Source organism: Castanea sativa, chromosome 9 (genome assembly GCF_040712315.1).
Source record: "Castanea sativa cultivar Marrone di Chiusa Pesio chromosome 9, ASM4071231v1".
Taxonomy (NCBI): domain Eukaryota; kingdom Viridiplantae; phylum Streptophyta; class Magnoliopsida; order Fagales; family Fagaceae; genus Castanea; species Castanea sativa.
The window spans coordinates 7,449,681-7,468,846 of record NC_134021.1 but is presented as its reverse complement, the minus strand read 5'-3'; the positions used below and the strand labels follow the sequence as shown (position 1 = coordinate 7,468,846).

The 19,166-nt window shown below is 33.0% G+C and overlaps 2 protein-coding genes across 2 annotated transcripts; both read right to left on the bottom strand.

The window, feature by feature from the left end:
* Nucleotides 1-5,105: 5,105 nt before the first annotated feature.
* LOC142609461 (thaumatin-like protein 1) lies at nucleotides 5,106-6,523 on the bottom strand. Its single transcript, XM_075781042.1, has 2 exons — nucleotides 6,366-6,523; nucleotides 5,106-5,926 (listed from the first exon to the last, which is right to left on the bottom strand). The coding sequence occupies exons 1-2, from the start codon at nucleotides 6,418-6,420 to the stop codon at nucleotides 5,247-5,249; spliced, it is 735 nt and encodes a 244-aa protein (XP_075637157.1). The 5' UTR covers nucleotides 6,421-6,523; the 3' UTR covers nucleotides 5,106-5,246.
* A 5,739-nt stretch (nucleotides 6,524-12,262) lies between these two features.
* LOC142609427 (thaumatin-like protein 1) lies at nucleotides 12,263-13,669 on the bottom strand. The gene is made up of 2 exons (XM_075781010.1): nucleotides 13,540-13,669; nucleotides 12,263-13,094 (listed from the first exon to the last, which is right to left on the bottom strand). The coding sequence occupies exons 1-2, from the start codon at nucleotides 13,592-13,594 to the stop codon at nucleotides 12,415-12,417; spliced, it is 735 nt and encodes a 244-aa protein (XP_075637125.1). The 5' UTR covers nucleotides 13,595-13,669; the 3' UTR covers nucleotides 12,263-12,414.
* Between the last annotated feature and the right edge of the window lie 5,497 nt (nucleotides 13,670-19,166).

Sequence of the window (19,166 nt, the reverse complement as noted above, 5' to 3'; positions counted from 1 at the left end):
TGAATAACTATGAATTGATAATGTAAATTTAGATTTTAAATGACATTGTTAGAAATAAGAAATAAATTCGGAACAGTGACTTTTTTAAGCTTTATTGTTGAACCTATTAAAGAATCTTTAATGAAGAACATTGTAAACGTTGAAGGTTGATCCAGCGATGAGTTTTCCCATATGGTGGTTAATTGTAACTATGATTCTTATGACTCCCACTCTAATGTTAACAGAAAAAGCACCATTTCTGTTAACTTTACCCCAGTCCCTGGAAGGAAGAGGTCAGGGTTTGAGGGCTTCTTCTAATTGAGATTGAGAGGAAATGATCAAACGATTTTTTTTTTTTTTTTTTTTTTTTTGAGATAACAGTCTAGTAGAGATGTTAATTAATCTAATTTTGGAACATTCCTCGATAGTCCACCACGGATTACATTAATTATGCAAGCCATTTAGTGAATGCCTATAACTTATATAAACTCCAGCACCAGTAACTGATTTTTTATAAACCAACACGTACTGGACCGATCATGTTGGGCTAGAATCATAATATGCAATCGCTCGGCTTTAATTTTCTCCTAGGTTTCCTAACAAACTCTCTCTCCAGGTCCAGCAAACCTCTCATTCGCAATTTGGGCAGATGGTCTGATTCTCACTCTACAAAAATTTTGGATTGAGACTTGAGAGAAGTACACTGGATGAACTATTGGCCCATATAAATGGGCAATATCAACCAAGCCTTATAACGTAATGAAAAGTGTTTGCTACTCACATTGTTATAGACCCATTTTTTGAACTGTATTGTGAGTTAGAGACATGATTTCAATACTAAAATCATATTTTTAACTCACAATTTCAGTTCAAACAATGTGTGTAACAATTTTTATCTTAATATAATTTGGAAATTGTTTTGCTCTTGGGAGTAAATTAACCTAGACTTGGCAAATGCTTCGGGCCAATAGATTTCGGGTTCACCTACCTCGGGTTTTAGTGAGAAAATAATTGTCCTAAATAGGTTGCAAAACCTATGAATCTTAACTGGTCTTTGTAGGGTCCTGTCAAACTTTGATGTCCCCATATATATATATATATATATATATATATATATATATTTTTTTTTTTACATGCAAAAAATGATATAAAAATATAAACGAAACTTGATAATATTGCCTTTGCTCTTTTTCAATACAAAAAGAGAAAAAAATAAACAAAAACAATAGAAAATAAAAGTAAAAATAATACATAAATTATTAAGTTTAGATAGTCCAATTTACCAAACTAAAGCCTTCGTGCCTCAATTTCATTAAATGAAGAAAGAAACTATGAGTGCTTGTAAAAGTCTCTAATGGTTAAATAATAAATCCCAGATTCAATTTTCATTTGCATAAAAAACTGTTTGGTATCTTGGTTCGATGATAAAAAGCTATCATCTAAAGTGGATACTATAGATTAAAACTCTCTCAAAAAAAGAAAAAATAGTAAGAAGTAAAAGTAAGTAACATGTTTATATAGAGTTAGAAGGCCAAAAGGTGGGGGGAGGGGGGGGGGGGGGAGATTTACTTAGAAAGAAAAAGGATAAACTTGTGTGACTAGGAAGTTAACCCAACCTAACACGGCTCGACCTGACATTTCAATGCCTTGACTCATTTTTTATCAGATCTAAAAAATACCTATCATATTCATATTTTTCCTTTTAGTTTGAGTCCAATTTTGTTTGGTCTAGACCTTCTAGTATAAATAATGCCTAGCTATTCCCTTATAAATATATATATATATATATATATATATATATATATATATATATATATATATATATATATATATATATGATGTTAGTTTGAAGTAATTATTTAGTACTTTGAGAGTGTAATACGTTATACTTATTCATCTCAAACAATAACAAGTTTCATTAATTAAATTCACAATGGCTTACTATTTATATGAGACAATGGACTACTGCATCATGATACTCTAAAAATATCTAATGATTTTTTGTATGCTAGTCAATCACCAAACACAGACCTACTTTTCAAGAGAGATTTAGATTTAGATTGCATAATCAATTCTTTCAAAATTTCATTCCATATTGTTCAATTTCGGTTGCTATTGCATTGACAATCATTGATTTATTGGTTAAATTCTTCTTCTATTTAGAATCCATTTGCTTGACCGAAACTTTTTTTCCCTTTAATTTTATTATGTTTTTTGGTAGGATGAAAAACACACTTAAACAAAAACACTTTCATTTGTTGTCAGTAGGGGAAAATATAGTATAATGGGGATTTTTTTTTTAAAGTTACATACCAAATAAACCACCACAGCAAATACATTTTATAATATTTTTTCAAATTATCTGTTAGGGTCATGTTTTTTATAATTGGTTAATCCTTTGACAAAATGCACTTTACTTGTAATTGGGTAGATCTAAGATGAGTTTAGTATTTCAAGAAACATGTTGTTCAAGTCAAGTATTAAAAACATGAAGATTGATCTAAGAAACAACTGAAGAAAAGCTGCTCATTAATTCTCGACAAAAAGTTGCTATCGAGATTTAATTTGAAACTCGATAGATAGCTCGGTACCACTTGATCTATGAAGAATTACGATTTCAGAATTTCCAAGTGTGAAATCCGGCCTAAGCTTATGTGTATGCGTAAGGTTTCTTTTTTCCACAATCCTAAACGTTTATAAAACTTATTTTAAAAACTGTCATATACTGATACAGTGACCAAGTATTTAATTTCTCTGTAAGAAGCTATTGCATTTGTACACTGTTGGGTTTTATAACCAAGTGTTTCTTGATCTTCATTGTTGATGAAGTGAAGGACTTTGCAACTAACAACAACCATTTAAGTTGCTAGAGTTAGTTAAGTACTGGGATTTGTGCAAAAGAGTTAGTCACAAATTGGAGGTTTGTGCATCAAGGGAAAGAAAGTTACTACAAGATCAAGTCTAATTGGGTATTGAAGCAAATGTTCAACTATAGGTTGGTATTTTGTGATAAGCTAGGATAGTTGGTAAGATTCCTTATACTTGTAACTGTTTGATTTTTGATTAGTGGATTCTTGAGAGTGGTGACTTTAAAATCACCCGGTGGGGTTTAAACCCCACTAGGTGATTTTTACCTTGTGAGGTTTTCCCCATTTGTCAACAAATCACTATGTCAAATTTATTTTCCGCTGTATTTAGCCTTTTTGATGATTTGTTGGTGCCTCCACGATTTGCATGCAACTGAACCTAATTAATCAACTTAGGTAATTGAATTAATTAACCGGGGTCAAGTTATCTTCACCCAACATTATTGGTGTGAGCTTCTTATTGGTTCTAATCTGGGTCAACCACTAATATTACTTTTTTACGTATTAATAACCACTCACCATATCAACAATTTGAAAAAAATATTGTAAAATAATTTGTAGCTATGGTATTTTCCACCTCTCCACATATTGATCATTGATCAGATATTGACCAACGTTCAAATTTTTCCATAATGACCTTTCTTGTCCATATCGGTCATTTCCCAATTTTTTTTTTACTTGGATTCCGAATTTGGAATATATTTTCTAGTTTAAGGCTCTTGATTAGGACATGTTTTTGTGAATAATTTTTTTATATTATTATTTGTAATTACAAGAATAATTCTTAATTTCATGCAAGCGAAATAACTAAAAATACTATGCAGCTCATTTTCAAGGTCACAATCCAACGCATGAAAATGACCCTTTAAATGTACTTTTCCCTAATAAAAAAAAGTGTTGATTAAATTTTCTAGAGAATAAATTCAAAATGCGCAAATGATGTACAATAAGGAGAATGCAATGATGATTGTCCACCATATGGTAAATGTTAAAATGGGAGTTGGAAGGGCAAGCAACGTAAATGTAAGGATGATAGAAACCTCCCGTGGGATCGTGATACAAGGCCAACCCAGTTTGTTAGAATAGTATTACACAAGGATCTCGGACTTTTTTTTTTTTACCCACTCTTACTACATTATTGCCCATCAATTTGCTCCTTGTTAGGACATATGTGATTCATGTTAGGAACATATGTCAACATTTTATGTAATTGGCTAATCCTTTGACAAAACACACTTTACTTGTAATTGGGTAAATCTAGGATGTGTTTAATGTTTCAAGAAATAAGGTTTCAAGTTCAAGTGTTAAAATCATGCAAGTTTGTCCAAGAATCAAGTGAAGAAGTGCTGTTTATTAAAGCTCAACAGCTAATATCAATCGAGGTTTAAAAGAGCTGTTCAACCTGAGGCTCGACAGTTACTCGACAGCTAGGATATCTGTCGAGATTTATGAAGTTCAGCTTTTCAGAGTTGATTTTCATCCAATCAGTGAATGTATGTCTGAGCTTTTTTTTCTCACAACTTTAAACATATATAAGGATTATTTTAAGGGCCATTTAGGGCTGCGCGAGTATTGAGCAAAGTCTTGTTCATGCAAATTGTGACCAGAGACAGAATTTGTCCTAGTTCTTCTTTCTCTTGAAGAAGTTGCTGTATTTGTACATTGTAGGGTTTTGTGACTAAGCAACTTCATGATCTTCATCATGTGATGAACAGAAGAACTTTGCAGCCAACATCCTTCTCAAGTTGGTGATTAAGTCGCGTACTGGGATCCGCGCATCTATTGGTTAGTCACGTACTGGGAGCCGTGCAATATAAGGAGAGATTGTCACTATAGAATAAGTCCAATTAGGTATTAGGGTAAGGGTTCAACGGTAAGTTGGTATAAGGTACTGAGATTCCTTTACTTGTAACCGCTTGTTGTGATAATAGTAAATTCTTGGGAGTGGTGACTTTAAAATCATCCGATGAGGTTTTTGTCATATAGGTTTCTCCATTCGTAAACAAATTATCGTATCATTTAATTTCTACTGCATATTTAGTTGTTTGGTGATTTGTTTGTGCTGACACGCATTTTGTATGTTAATTTGATTAATTAATTAAATTTGATCAATTAATTAATTAATCAATCACAAGGGTTCAATACATTCTTAACCTATCACTCTGATACATATTAAGCTTAACAGCTTAGATCATGGCTATTAAAGCTTCACACTGTTTTAAATGTCTCGGCACAACATTAAAAGGAAGGGAAATAGTATTCTTTTACAATATCCATTTGTTATGTATTATTCAAATAATTATCTCGTCGACACATACATACATGTGCCTTAGTACATGAAACTTATCAGCTTCTTATTACTATTTAGAGAGAAGGGAACGCATAATTCCTCTTCTTAATTTATGGACAGAAAGTGATAACATAGTTGGGTGCACCAGAGCAAGTAAATGTGCTGTTCTGGTCATCATAAGCATAGCTATAAGCTTGAGGGCATTGGTTCTCAAAGATCCGAGAATAGTCTGTGGGTGGACATGTTGCTGGGGTGTTATTTGCGCCAGTGCAACAATACTGTGGCTGATTGAAAGCAGTACAAGCACTCTTGCAAGCAATAACACTTCCATCAGACCCTTTCACTTGCAGCTCTGCTGGGCAAGCTGCATTCACATTGGCCGGACAGCTTGAGGCCTTGCATTCACCAGTTCCGCCTTGTGTGGCTACTGAAACAGGCAAGTTGAATCCATCTACAAGGCTAACATCATAAAAGTCCATTCCACCATCGGCGGCTATGTTGATTTCTACCAAAGAAGCTGGCGGAACTGCACCGTTACCATTGCATGAAACCTGACCAGAGCTACATTCTGCAGTAGCACAACTGAACCTTCCGGAGCTATCTGTGGAGCATAGAGTTCGGGCCCAGAATCGGCCTTTCCATGGAGCTTGGACATCTATTGCTGAGGACGCTGTAGATGCTAACTCAAACCCAGTAGTTGATAACTGAGGTTTTTGATCCGAAGTTAAGGTTCCTGGCCAGACGGTATATGGACAGTTGTTTGTGAAAGTTATTCTAGCAGAGTGAGCACCTGCATGCAACATATATAAACCAAAATCCTTGTCATCATTTTGAAAATGAAAACAAAACCTGTATTGTAAGCAGCAAATATATGTAGCAGATGCAACATTAATTCTAACGTGTAGATACACGTACGTATCATGATGATGCATGGTTATAATTCAACGGGTTGCAATTATTTTTAATTATCAAAAGTAAATAAATAAGACTCGTGATGAAAAGAATGTGCATGAACTCTATTCCTTCGCGGGGTTTCATGACTTTATTGCGTAGCCCATGTGATGATGAATGGGGCAAAAAAACCACCATGATTTTCGATGTTTTCAAGAAAATGAATCATCAAAAACAAGAATTTTGTAATTATTTTGGGTGTATATCAAGCACTTCTAAACGATGAGAGAGAGTTTTGGACGATGCAATGTGGGATAGTGATTAGTCAGGAGGCATACCAGATAGGAAAAAGAAGGCCAAGGTAAGGCTGTAGAGTGCCAGGGTTTTCATCATTGTATGATATCGTTGCTTTAAATTGGTGATATATAAGAACTAACAAGTATGATGAACTTGAATGTGGTATGGTGATAATAATCTGAAGAACTTGGTTGGGTATATATAGAAGCTTATTCGTGGTTGCGGATATCAATGCGGTCCATGCGGGGAAACTAGGCTTGGATTTTTTTTTTTTTTTTTTGGTCATTTGCTTTGAGTGAAGGCTTGGACTTTTCAGTAGGAATGCTTATTGGCCTGGTAATCGTTAGAGTCTTTTACACGGCACCAAGGTCGGTATTACTGCAACTGTGTCATTAATTGGTACGTAGAGGAACTTGGTATATTTACAACAACGGGTTCTCTAGAATGACTGTAGTAGTATTATGTTGAATAGACTTTTGTTTTGTTTTCAATTTAACAACGTGTGTGGTTGAGACGAAGTAACCAGTCTAGTTCACCCATGACTTAAGGTAGCGTCCATAGGTTTTCACTAGGGAAATTGAAGACAAACCTACGCAATCTGTAAGTCATGCCAACTATAATTTTTCTGATTTCAACGTGAATTTTTGCGCGTTGGTCGAACTTTGAACCCGGGCGGCTTGAGATGTTTTTGTGAGTTTTGCGGATGAATTTGGAGTGAAAAAAATATTCTTTCACATTTGTTCATATAACACATAAATGTAACTATGAAAAAAAGGAGGTGAAATATTGGATGTGTAAGAACCGAAACCCTTTGGAGTTAACCAATTCGTAAGGCTTCTAATCCTAGCTTGGATCTAGTAGATTCCTTTTTTAATTTCTTTTTCACCAAAATGATCTTGTCATAATTCAAAGAGTAAAACTAAAGCATCGATATAGTTGCGATCAAAGACTTTTTTAATACATCCACATTCTAGAATATAGTACTTTTGTTAGTAATGTTGTGGCATATTCTTTTCGCGAAAAAATATTAAAGAACAACTCGCTTTGTGGATAGAGAAGTGACTAGCGAGCAAGGAGCCTAACTTCTTTCGGCTTTTATATTTGAGGGTCTGTTTCTTCAAGATTTTAAGAGATGGATTACATGGTAATAATAACAACAACAACAACGGATTTGGCTTGAATCTAGTGTCCTATGCATTGAACATGATAGGATGCTACCATGAGTCCAAAATTTGCCATATCCCCATCCTCTTATTATAGCATATTTGGTATTTGGAACACTAAACACCAAAAAACTTCTCACATCATATGTTTTAAATGCTAAAAGTTTCAGTATTGATTAAGAGTACAATTCTAATAATAGAATTGTATTGATAGAAATGCTAAACCTTTAAATATTTTTTTATTCTACTTTTCTCTCAGTCTCTCTTTCTCTCTCATTCACTCTTAGCCTCTCCACTCTATTTTTATAGAATCGTCCTCTCCTTTCACTCTCACCTTTGATCTCGCCGCCAATCTCTAATTTAATCTCGTCACCTCGCATGCTGCCGATCTCACTCTCAGACGTTGCCGCCAATCTCGCCAACCTTGGCTAATTGCACTTCGCCCAATTGTCATCGATCCCGCCCAGCCTCCTCTCCCCAAGTCGTTCTCTCTCTCTCTCTCTCTCTCTCTCTCTCTCTCTCTCTCTCTCTCTCTCTCTCTCTCTCTCTCTCTCTCTCTCTCTCTCTCTCTCTCTCTCTCGCACGTGCGCGATGGTTATGGTGTTTTTTTTTTTGTGTGGTCACAGTGGGCTGATATTGGTTTTGGTGTCTTTTTGGGTGTTGCAATGGGTTGATATTAGTGGCCAGCGGTTGATTTTGTGTGGTGGTGGGTTGTGGTGGGGTGTGGTGTGGGTGGTGAGGAATTTTGTATTTATTTATTTATATATTATATTTTAGGAGATTTTTAAGGTTATTTTAATGTATTGTATATATTATTTTAATGTGTTAATCGAAAAAATATAATATCTAATGTAGGATTTATTGTAAAGTGGTATGTTAAAATTAATATATATATATATATATATATATATATATAAAAACTGGCATTTGGCATGGCACTGTTGATGCTAATGCATTGCTCTTTTATTTGGGTTAGAAGAACAGGTAATGTTGCTACCCATAATGCAACTAAGAGCATTCACAACAAGGGTGTCAAATCCACTCAAAAGCTATTCTTAGTATCTTAAACCACGAAAATCATACTTTATCAAAGATTGATGCCATATCTAAAAGAATTTGACATCTTGCTATAATGAACTCTCATAAATGAGAGCTCACTGTAACAACTTGCTATTATTTTTAATGATTTTGTGGTGATTAGTTGTGGTGGTTGTTTTTTATTATTTTAATGAGTTGTTTATATTATTATAAATGAAATGGTAAAAAATAGAAACTTTGATGTGAGTTGAATTGTAAAATAAGTTATTAAAATTGATTAAGTAGGCTTTTTTTTAAGTTGCTAAATACTATTTTTTTTTTTATCCTTGATGTAAATGCTCTAAGAATGCCTTAGATTCTAGCTTGTCTTTGTGTTTCAATAAGGATAATCTGCCAGCAGCCCTACCACTGTTTGGAAGGCAAACATCCCCTCTGCTCTTTCTGATTCCTTTTTGTTATATGAAATTGAAGCTTATAATTGTGGAGATTTCGAGGATAATCTTATTTGTGAACTCTCTATTCTACCAAGGTTATGTGGGAAAACACCAATGTTGGAATAATCAGAGCTTCGCTCTGCGTACCCCTCACCTCATTGTTGATCAATTGGTACATGTGTAATATTGTTAGATTAGCTGGAATCAGTTTTTTTTTTTTTTAATTATTAATTTTTATATAAGTGATGTGATGGTGCAAAACACTCTGGCATGTTGCCTCTTAAAGTAGTGGACAAATTCATTTCTTTGTTCTTGGATACGACTCTTCAATACAAGTGTCCTTTATTGTGTATGCACATGTTTCACTTGTCTTGTATCAATTTCAAAACTATAAAGATTGAATGAGAAGAAATAAGGGACATACATACACCCCTACTAATACATACAAAATAATTATTTTTCGGGTTGTGCTCTTCAGAATCTACAGTTTAACTTTCAACTCGTTTTCTTCTTGAAGACCAAAAGAGCTTAACCCAAATGACACAAATTGTTGTAATTAGAAACTTTGGCACGAAATCAGCCAACAATAAATATGATATAATGATGCTTACAAAAATATATTTTCTTATATTGCAATTAATAAATTTGGATTTAGAATAGGTGCTTTCAACCCAAACATATATATTTTCTCATTATGTAAGTGCACAAAAAAGGTCACAGTGGATCAAAATAGATCGAATTGGACCAAATGGAACAAAGTGGACCGAATAGGACCAAAGGGGACCAAATGGGACCCCGAATAGGACTAAAGTAGACTGAATAAGAACGAATGAACAAATTAGGACCAAAGTGGACATAATGGACTAAATAGGACCAATGTGAAATGAAAAGACCAAAGTAAATAGAATGGACCGAATAGAACCAATGTTGACCAAATAGAATCAAAGTGGACAAATGGATCGAATGGCCCGGATAGGACTGAGGTGAACCAAAATGGAAAGAATAAATCGATAGGATCAAAGTGGACCGAATAGGACCGAAGTGGACAAAATGGTACAAAGTGGACAAAATAGGACCAATGTGGACCAAATAGGTCTAATACGGACTGAATGGACCGAATAGGACCAAATTGGACTAAATAAGACTGAATAAATCGAATATAACTTTAGTGGACAGAGTAGACCAAATAAAACCATTGTGGATCAAATAAGAATTTTGAATATTTATTATTTTTATAGCATTTTTAGGGCTCGTATTTCTAATTTTAATAGCTATTTTCTTTGTATTTTTTAACTCAAAACTAAAGAGTGTAGCCCAAATATAATAAAATTTCATACTTTTCAACCCAAAAATTAAGGAAAAAAGTGAATTTTTAAGCTAAACTTGAGAATGGATTGAAGGGGATCGAAATTGACCAAGTGCACCAAATTGGACCAAAGTGCACTTAATTAGATTGAATAGAAATTGTTTAATTTATAGGGAGAATAAATTATCTAGAAAAAAAATTTAGAGAAAAAATTAGACATTATATTACAATACAAAATTTTTTATTTACTCAAATAGTGTAAATAATAGCCACTATCATTCAATGAGGCGCTATTTATAGGGGTGGGTCAATGGGTTGTATGATTTGAATTTCCCTCCTTTCCATCCCTCCACAAGTTTTTTAACTTGGTTTAGCCTCCATTTAGGAAGCATGTTTTGTGTTTCCCAGCAGTGTGTTTTCTTTTAGTGGGTCTCATGCACTGTTCACAGGACTCGCAAAATACTTTTTTCAAAAAACCAACTTTAAAACTGGGTCTCACAACTCACGGTACTATTCATACATTTAAAAATTATTTTTTTACAGTGTTTATAGTTTTCAGTTTTCAGCAATAAGCGGTATCTAAGTAGACTCTTAATCCTCATGCATGTTACTGAGTTTTTGAGTTGGTAAGAGTTGCCAAAATTCGAATTTGATAGGATGCTAGACACAATCGACACTAGTGTCCTAGGAAATCTCCAATTTTGTTGTTTGCGCAATCTTAGCTTGATTTTCTGATTTTTTTAAGGATAATTACAAGTTTAAAAGCCACTTTTTAGCTACTTACTAATCAAATTATTATCTTTACTAAACTCATTACACGCGCTTTGCATGTGCAATAACACTCTTTTTTATTTTTGTTTTTGTTTTTTTAGATTAGTGTTATAATGTTTAAAAGTCGTAAATATATAATCCTGTATTTTTTTTAAAAAAGAAAGAGGTAAGACATTGTGGAATAATGTTTAAAAATGAGATAGAGAAACATAAGAAATTGAAATGCAATGGGACATTTGAATTTATTGATTAGGATAAGAATTGTGAAAAGTAAAAAATTTTGAATTTAAACAAAAGAAGTATGATCTACGTTAGTGTGGATGGATGGAGATTTGCAATAACTATATAGAATTTAGACAACAAAATTTTTGGAATGTTTTAAAGAATTTTTTTAAAAAAAAAAACATAGAAATTTTGGAATAAGAATGAGTAGTTTTTACGTGAGGTAGTGATTTTTTTTTTTGGAAGAAGTAATTTTGTTTTTTTTTTTTATAAAGATAATTGAAGCATTTGAATACAAATGGGTGGTGAGAATAACGGGTTTTTTTTTTTATCGTATTGTACATGAGATGGCATTACTGTTTTAACATTTTTTGCTTTTTTGTAGGGAAAAAAAAAATTAAACTAAAGGTATGTTATTTCAAAATTTGTATGAATGTATTTTGGTATGCCAAAAAGTGAAGACGAAACATGGGAATCCACTTATTAATATTATAGATGATTTTTAACTTTTAATTTAAAATAAGCCAAATTAAAGATTATATGATAATTTTTAATTTCCTTCCTTGTCTGAAAATCAAACCAAGAGATTTTGACATGAACAAAGTTTCCCTTCAAACTAGTTTGGAGAAAAATTTCTTCAAAATCCTCATATATCTTTATATTGAGTGTAAATTTTGTAAATCTAACCGTTGGATTACATATTCTTATTATATCATTCATCCTTGCAAAATTTCAAGAAAATCAAATATATATATATATATATATATGTGTGTGTGTGTGTGTGTGCACGTGTGTGTAAGAAGTTTGATGAGTTTCTTTCCAAACTAGTTTAGGAAGAAACTTTGTTCTTTTGATATGCAATTAACTTCAATTAATTGAATTAGAGATAAAATTGCATGCGATCAATAGTATACACTATGAAAATATCCTTGCTTTGAGGGTGAGTCATCCGGTAAAAGTGAAAGGGGAATTGGAAGGGTATACATATGTAGTAGATCTAAGGATGACAAAAGCCTCCTGTGAGGATATTAATTTGTTACGTTTTATTCAAATATTTATTTCATTGACACAAACATACATGTGCCTTAGTACGTGAAACTTATCAGCTTCTTATTACTATTTAAAGAGAAGGGAACGCATAATTCCTCTCCCTAATCTATGGACAGAAAGTGATAACGTAGTTAGGTGCACCAGAGCAAGTAAATGTGCTGTTCTGATCATCATAAGCATAGCTATAAGCTTGAGGACATTGCTGCTCAAAGATCTGAGAGTAGTTTGTGGGTGGACATGTTTCAGGCGTGCCATATGCGCCAGTGCAACAATATTGTGGTTCATTGAAAGCGGTACATGCACTCTTGCAAGCAATAACGCTCCCATCAGACCCTTTCACTTGCAGCTCTGCTGGGCAAGCCGCGTTCACGTTGGCTGGACAGCTTGAGGCCTTGCATTCGCCAGTTCCGCCTTGTGTGGCTACTGAAACAGGCAAGTTGAATCCATCTACAAGGCTAACATCATAGAAGTCCATTCCACCATCGGCGGCTATGTTGATTTCTACCAAAGAAGCTGGCGGAACTGCACCGTTACCATTGCATGAAACTTGACCAGAGCTACATTCTGCAGTAGCGCAACTGAACCTTCCGGAGCTATCTGTGGAGCATAGGGTACGGGCCCAGAATCGGCCTTTCCATGGAGCTTGGACATCTATTGCTGAGGATGCCGTAGATGCTAACTCAAACCCGGTAGTTGATAATTGAGGTTTTTGGTCTGAAGTTAAGGTTCCTGGCCAAACGGTATATGGACAGTTGTTTGTGAAAGTTATTCTAGCAGAGTGAGCACCTGCATGGAATGTGTATAAACCAAAATCATCGTCACCATTTTGAACATGAAAACAAAACCTGTATTGTAAGCAGCAAATATAAGTAGGAGATGCAACGTTAATTTTAACGTGTAGATCACACGTATCATGATGGTGCATGGTTATAATTCGACGGGCTGCAATTATAGGAACTACCATATTATTCTTTTAACTATCAAAAGTAAATAAATAAGAGTCGTGATAAGAAGAATATGCGTGAACGCTATGCCTTATTAGTGAGGTTTCATGAGTTTATTGTGTAAGTTCCCATATGATGAAGAAAGGGGCAAATCAAAACTGCCAGAGTGATGACTGACTTGTAGCAACCTAGAATTGTGTGATTCTTTTGGCTGTATATTAAGCACTTCTAGAGAGAAAGAGAGAGAGGGTGTGATGCTGCAAATAGTGATTAGTGAGGAGGCATACCAGATAGGAAAAAGAAGGCCAAGGTGAGGCCGTAGAGTGCCAGAGTTTTCATCATTGTATGATATCGTTGCTATAAGAACTAACAAGTATGATGAACTTGTGTGTACGTTGTATGGTGGTGAATGGTGATAATCCAAAGAACTTGGTTGGCTATATATATAGGCTTATAGGTGGTTGCGGATTTCATGGCGGTCCATGCGGGGAAACTAGACTTTTACTTTTCTTCTTCTTCTTTAATTGTTATTATTATCATTTTTTTTTTTTTTTTTTTTTTGTTGAGGGCAAGCTTGGACTTTTCATTGCGACTGTATCATTATTTGTTACGTATAGGAGAAGCATGTAGCTGAGGAACTTGGTGTATTTTACAACAGCGGGTTGTCTAGAATGGCTAATAGCCTAATAGTGTTATGTTCAATAGACTTTTGTTTTGTAGTCAATTTAACAACGTGTGAGGTTGAGACGAATTAATGGTAGTCTAGTTCTCCCATGACTTAAGGTTACGTGCATAGGTTTTTTACTAGAAATTGAAGACTACTCCATATGCGACTTGTAACTTAAGTTATGCCATTACTAATTTGTCTGATTTCAACACGACTTTCTGTGGACGGTTTGAACTTTGACCCGGGGCGGCTGGAAATTGTTATGAGAGTTCTGCAGATGATTTCAACAGTAAAAATTTTTTTTTTTTGGAAGTAAAACAGTAAAACTTTTTTGTCTGTGAGTGCATATTAACAGTGTTGCCTTTGTATTCTGAAGAACGACCGCTTGCGCCATTTGCACCAACAGATTCATTTCAGTGGGGGCGAAATTGCTTCTTAAGGATAGCGGATTTAGTTCCGTGCCTCGACAATAAGTTTTACTTAATTCTTAATTTTATACTCTTTTGCACTTGTCTATTTTGCTTATAAGTTAATCTGAGCATATCTTGTTTTGCTGATATATTATTGATATTGCTTTGTAACTTTGTTAACAACTTGGACAATTTTCAAACTATACTTCCAACACATGAATCAAGTCTCATAACGTAATAAGTAATATTTGTTGCACACATTGTTATAATCCAATTTTTTGAATTGAAATCGTGTTTTCAACTCAGAATTTTAGTTCATACAATGTGTACGTGTAACAAGGTTTGTATAACAATTTTTTTCTTTATGTAATTTGAAAATTCTTTTCCACTTGGTGTAAATTAACCTAGACCTAGCAAATGCGTCGGACCGATAGATTTCAAGTTCACTTGGCTCAAGTATTAGTATTTTGAGAAAATAGTGAAGTGATACTTCTTCATCTCACACAATAGTGAGTTCCATTAATTAAATTCCTATTGATTTAGCATTCATGTGAAAAAATAGAGTACCGTGTCATAATACTCTTAAAATATTTAATGATTATTTGTAAGCTAGTCAATCACCAAACTCAACTGTACTTTTCAAGAGAGATTTTGATTAAGATTGCATAATCAAGAGGGTGTTTGGATTGGGTGAAAATTAAGTTATATAATGATAGCACTCAATTGAATTTAGTTCTGCTACTCTCAATCTTGTAGTTCTTTAAGGGAACTAGGCCTCCATGGATTCTTTGAGGGAATCAACCTCCAATAGCTTTTCAAGAATAACTATTCAATTGTATTATTCATCAATCAAAATCCTATTACAATCTAAATTGAACCTTATATTCTACTTACTAACTAACAAGGTACAACACATCTTAGCCTTAGCTAACTAACAAACTAACTAACTACAACTCTTAATGCATCAACAATTAACGAACTACTTGTAACTAACTTTGTAAAAGTATCCCTTGCCTCTCTACCTCTCTGTATGTACAAGCCTTCTACTGCCCTGCCTACAACAGCACACAACAATACACTTCCTAGCACTACACAAGCACCCATCACTGCACTACCTAGCCACAGTTGTACCATATAGCAATGCAACCCAATCAGAGTCCTAACATTGCCCCCTCCTTTAAAGCACCTTGCCCACAGGATGAGGGTACTGATTCTACCGTACATGAAGAGACTCCTAAGTTGCATCAACTATAGATGAGCCTTCCCAAGGAAGTAAAACCTCAGTAGCAGCCTTGTATCTTCTTAGTTGACATGGGCTTTGTTGCAAGATAGCCTTTGGTTTAGGAGTGAGATGGCCTTGAGTACCTATTGGTGGAAGTGTTTGAATTGGAGTGACTGTTTGGCATGAATACATGAAAAATTGTTGCAATTAGAAACTTTGGCATGAAATTTGCCAACAATAAATATGATCCAATGATGCTTACAAAAATATATTTTCCCATGTTGCAATTAATAAATTTGGATTTAGAATAAGTGCTTTCAACCTAAACATATATTTTATCATTATGTAAGTGCACAAAAAAATATTGAAGTGGATCAAGATGTACTGAATTGGACCAAATGGAACAAAGTGAACCAAATATAGGACTGAAGGGGACCAAATAGGATGCCCAATAGGACTAAAGTAGGCTGAATAAGAACGAATGAACAAATTATGACCAAAGTTGACATAATGAACCGAATAGGACCAATGTGAAATGAAAAGGCCGAAGTAGACAAAATGGACCGAATAGGATTGAGGTGATCTAAAATGGAAAGAATGAATCGAATAGGATCAAAGTGGACCGAGTAGGACCGAAATGGACAAAATAGGACCAATGTGGACCGAATAGGGCGAATACGGACTGAATGGACTATATAGGACCAAAATTGGCTGGATAAAACTGAATTGATCGAATATAATTTTAGTGGACAGAGTGGACCAAATAAAACCAATGTGGATTGAATAAGAATTTTGAATATTTATTATTTTTGTAGCATTTTTAGGGCTCATATTTCTAATTTTTAATAGCTATTTTGTTTTTATTTTTTAACTCAAAACTAAAGAGTTTAGCCTAAATATAATAAAATTTCATACTTTTCAACCCAAAAATTAAAGAAAAAAAATGAATTTTTAAGCTAAACTTGAAAATGGATTGAAGGGGATCGAAATTGACCAAGTGCACCAAATTGGACCGAAGTGCACTTAATTAGATTGAATAGAAATTGTTTAATTTTTAGGGAGAATAAATTATCTTCAAAAAAAAATTTAGAGAAAAAATTAGACATTATATTACAATAAAAAAAATTTTTTTTATTCGAATAGTGTAAATAAAAGCCACTATTATTCAATGAGGCGCTATTTATAGGGGTGGGTCAATGGGTTGTATGGTTTAAATTTCCCTCCTTTTCATCCCTCTAGAAGTTTTTTAACTTCTTTTAATCCTCATGCACGTTACTGAGTTTTTGAGTTGGTAAGAGTTGCAAAATTCGAATTTGATAGGATGCTAGACACAATCGACACTAGTGTCCTAGGAAATCTCCAATTTTGTTGTTTGCGCAATCTTAGCTTGATTTTCTGATTTTTTTAAGGATGATTACAAGTTTAAAAGCCACTTTTTAGCTACTTACTAATCAAATTATTATCTTTACTAAACTCATTACACTTGCTTTAATCCTCATGCGCGTGCAATAATGTTCTTTTTTGTTTTTGTTTTTTTTTTAATTTAGTGTTATAATGTTTAAAAGTCGTATATAAATAACCATGTGTATTTTTTAAAAAAAAGAAAGAGCCAAGATAATGTGGAATAATATTTAAAAATGAGATAGAAAAACATAAGAAGTTGAAACGCAATGGAACATTTGAATTTATTGATTAGGATAAGAATTGTGATATGTAAAAAATTTTAAATTTAAACAAAAGAAGTATGATATACGTTAGTGTGGATGGATGGATGGAGATTTGTGATAACTGTATAGAATTTAAACAACAAAAATTTTGGAATGTTTTAAAGAATTTTGAAAAAAAACATAGAAATTTTGGAATAAGAATGAGTAGATTTTACGTAGTGAGTTTTTTTTTTTTTTTTTAAGAAGTAATTTTTTTTTTTATAAAGATAATTGAAGTATTTGAATACAAATAAATAGCAAATACAGGTAGGAATCAAACACTTGAATATGAATGAGTAGTGAGAATAACAGTTTTTCCCCCTTTTATATGTGAGATAGTATTACTCTTTTAAAAAATTTTGAAGAAGTAATTTTGTATTTTTTTTTATAAAGATATTTGAAGTATTTGAATTCAAATAGATAACAAATACAGATAAATACATATAGAAATAAGACATTTGAATACAAATGGGTGATGAGAATAACGGTTTTTTTTATCCTATTGTACATCAGATAGCATTACTATTTTAACATTTTTTGCTTTTTTGTAGGAAAAAAAAAATTAAACTAAAGGATATGTTATTTCAGAAAATTTATGAGTGTATTTTGGTATGCCAAAAATTGAAGACAAAACAAGGGAATCTACTTATTAATATTATAGATGATTTTTAACTTTTAATTTAAAATAAGCCAAATTAACGATTTTCTGATTTTCTGATAATTTTTCATTTCCTTCTTTGTCTGAAAATCAAACCATGAGATTTTGACATGAACAAAGTTTCCCTTCAAACTATCCAACCAAATGACCCCAACCTAAATCATATTTAATCCCCTAATTTAAAAGAAAAATACTCATAAGGGTTTTGACGCCTTGATGATGGCGGGAAGCTAATATGACGGAGGTGGCGGCCCCTCAGATTTATCTTTCTCTCTATTTCAAATGTTTTGTTAGTCTCAGGTCTTTTATTTAGATAATATGAAGTGAAACAATGTGTTTTATTTAACAATCCACAACATTTTTGTGTCTTTCTATCACTCTCCAAGGCCTCATCTAGTTAGTTATTGCTATTAGCCCTTAATTATTATTTTTTTTTGCTTTTTTTAAAATATTAAAATGGTAGGTATGCTAAAAGACATGAAAAAGAAAGATATATGTGATATAAGCTTAGGCAATTAATGAGAGACTAATGAGATAATAGTAAAATAATTTAATGTAAACTTTTGAGTAACAGTAAAAAAAATAAATAAATAAAACTTAATGAAAGAGGTAAAAAAAATGCTAAAAGTAAAATTAAAGCGTCACTTGGCAAGATCTCATGCACTCCCGCATGAAATCTCTACTTATATATATATATATATATATTGATGATTATTCTTTTATAACTCCTAATCACTAATCAGCACGAGTCTCAAAAAACTTTGTGATAGGAATTTATCATACGTACAAAATAAGCACAGATTTTTTATCTTTATTTTTTTTTAAAAGGATATTACTATTGTGTTAATCCTTATAAGAATTTAAGCATATATTAAATTTCATTATTTTTTACATGTTTTCTTTGTTTCCTTTATAATTTATATACTGTGTTGGTTTAAAAGAATTTTTTCTCAAGCTTTCCAATGATGGACATTAGATAAGATATTCAACTTTTATACACCAAGCATTGACTGTAAGTCTTGTACATGGAACAAATCAAGATAAGAAATTAAGAATATGGTCTATTTTGGTCGGCCTTAGCTTGATTTCTCTAAACATCAATTTTATCTCTTGCCAAAAGTCCGAGTTATTTTGGGAGGAAGTTTCCTTAATTATTACTTGTATACAAAATTCCAGGATCATTAAATTGGAATAGGTCCCTTACTAACCTAACCAATTGGAATAGAATGAAATTTCTTCCCATTCACACTA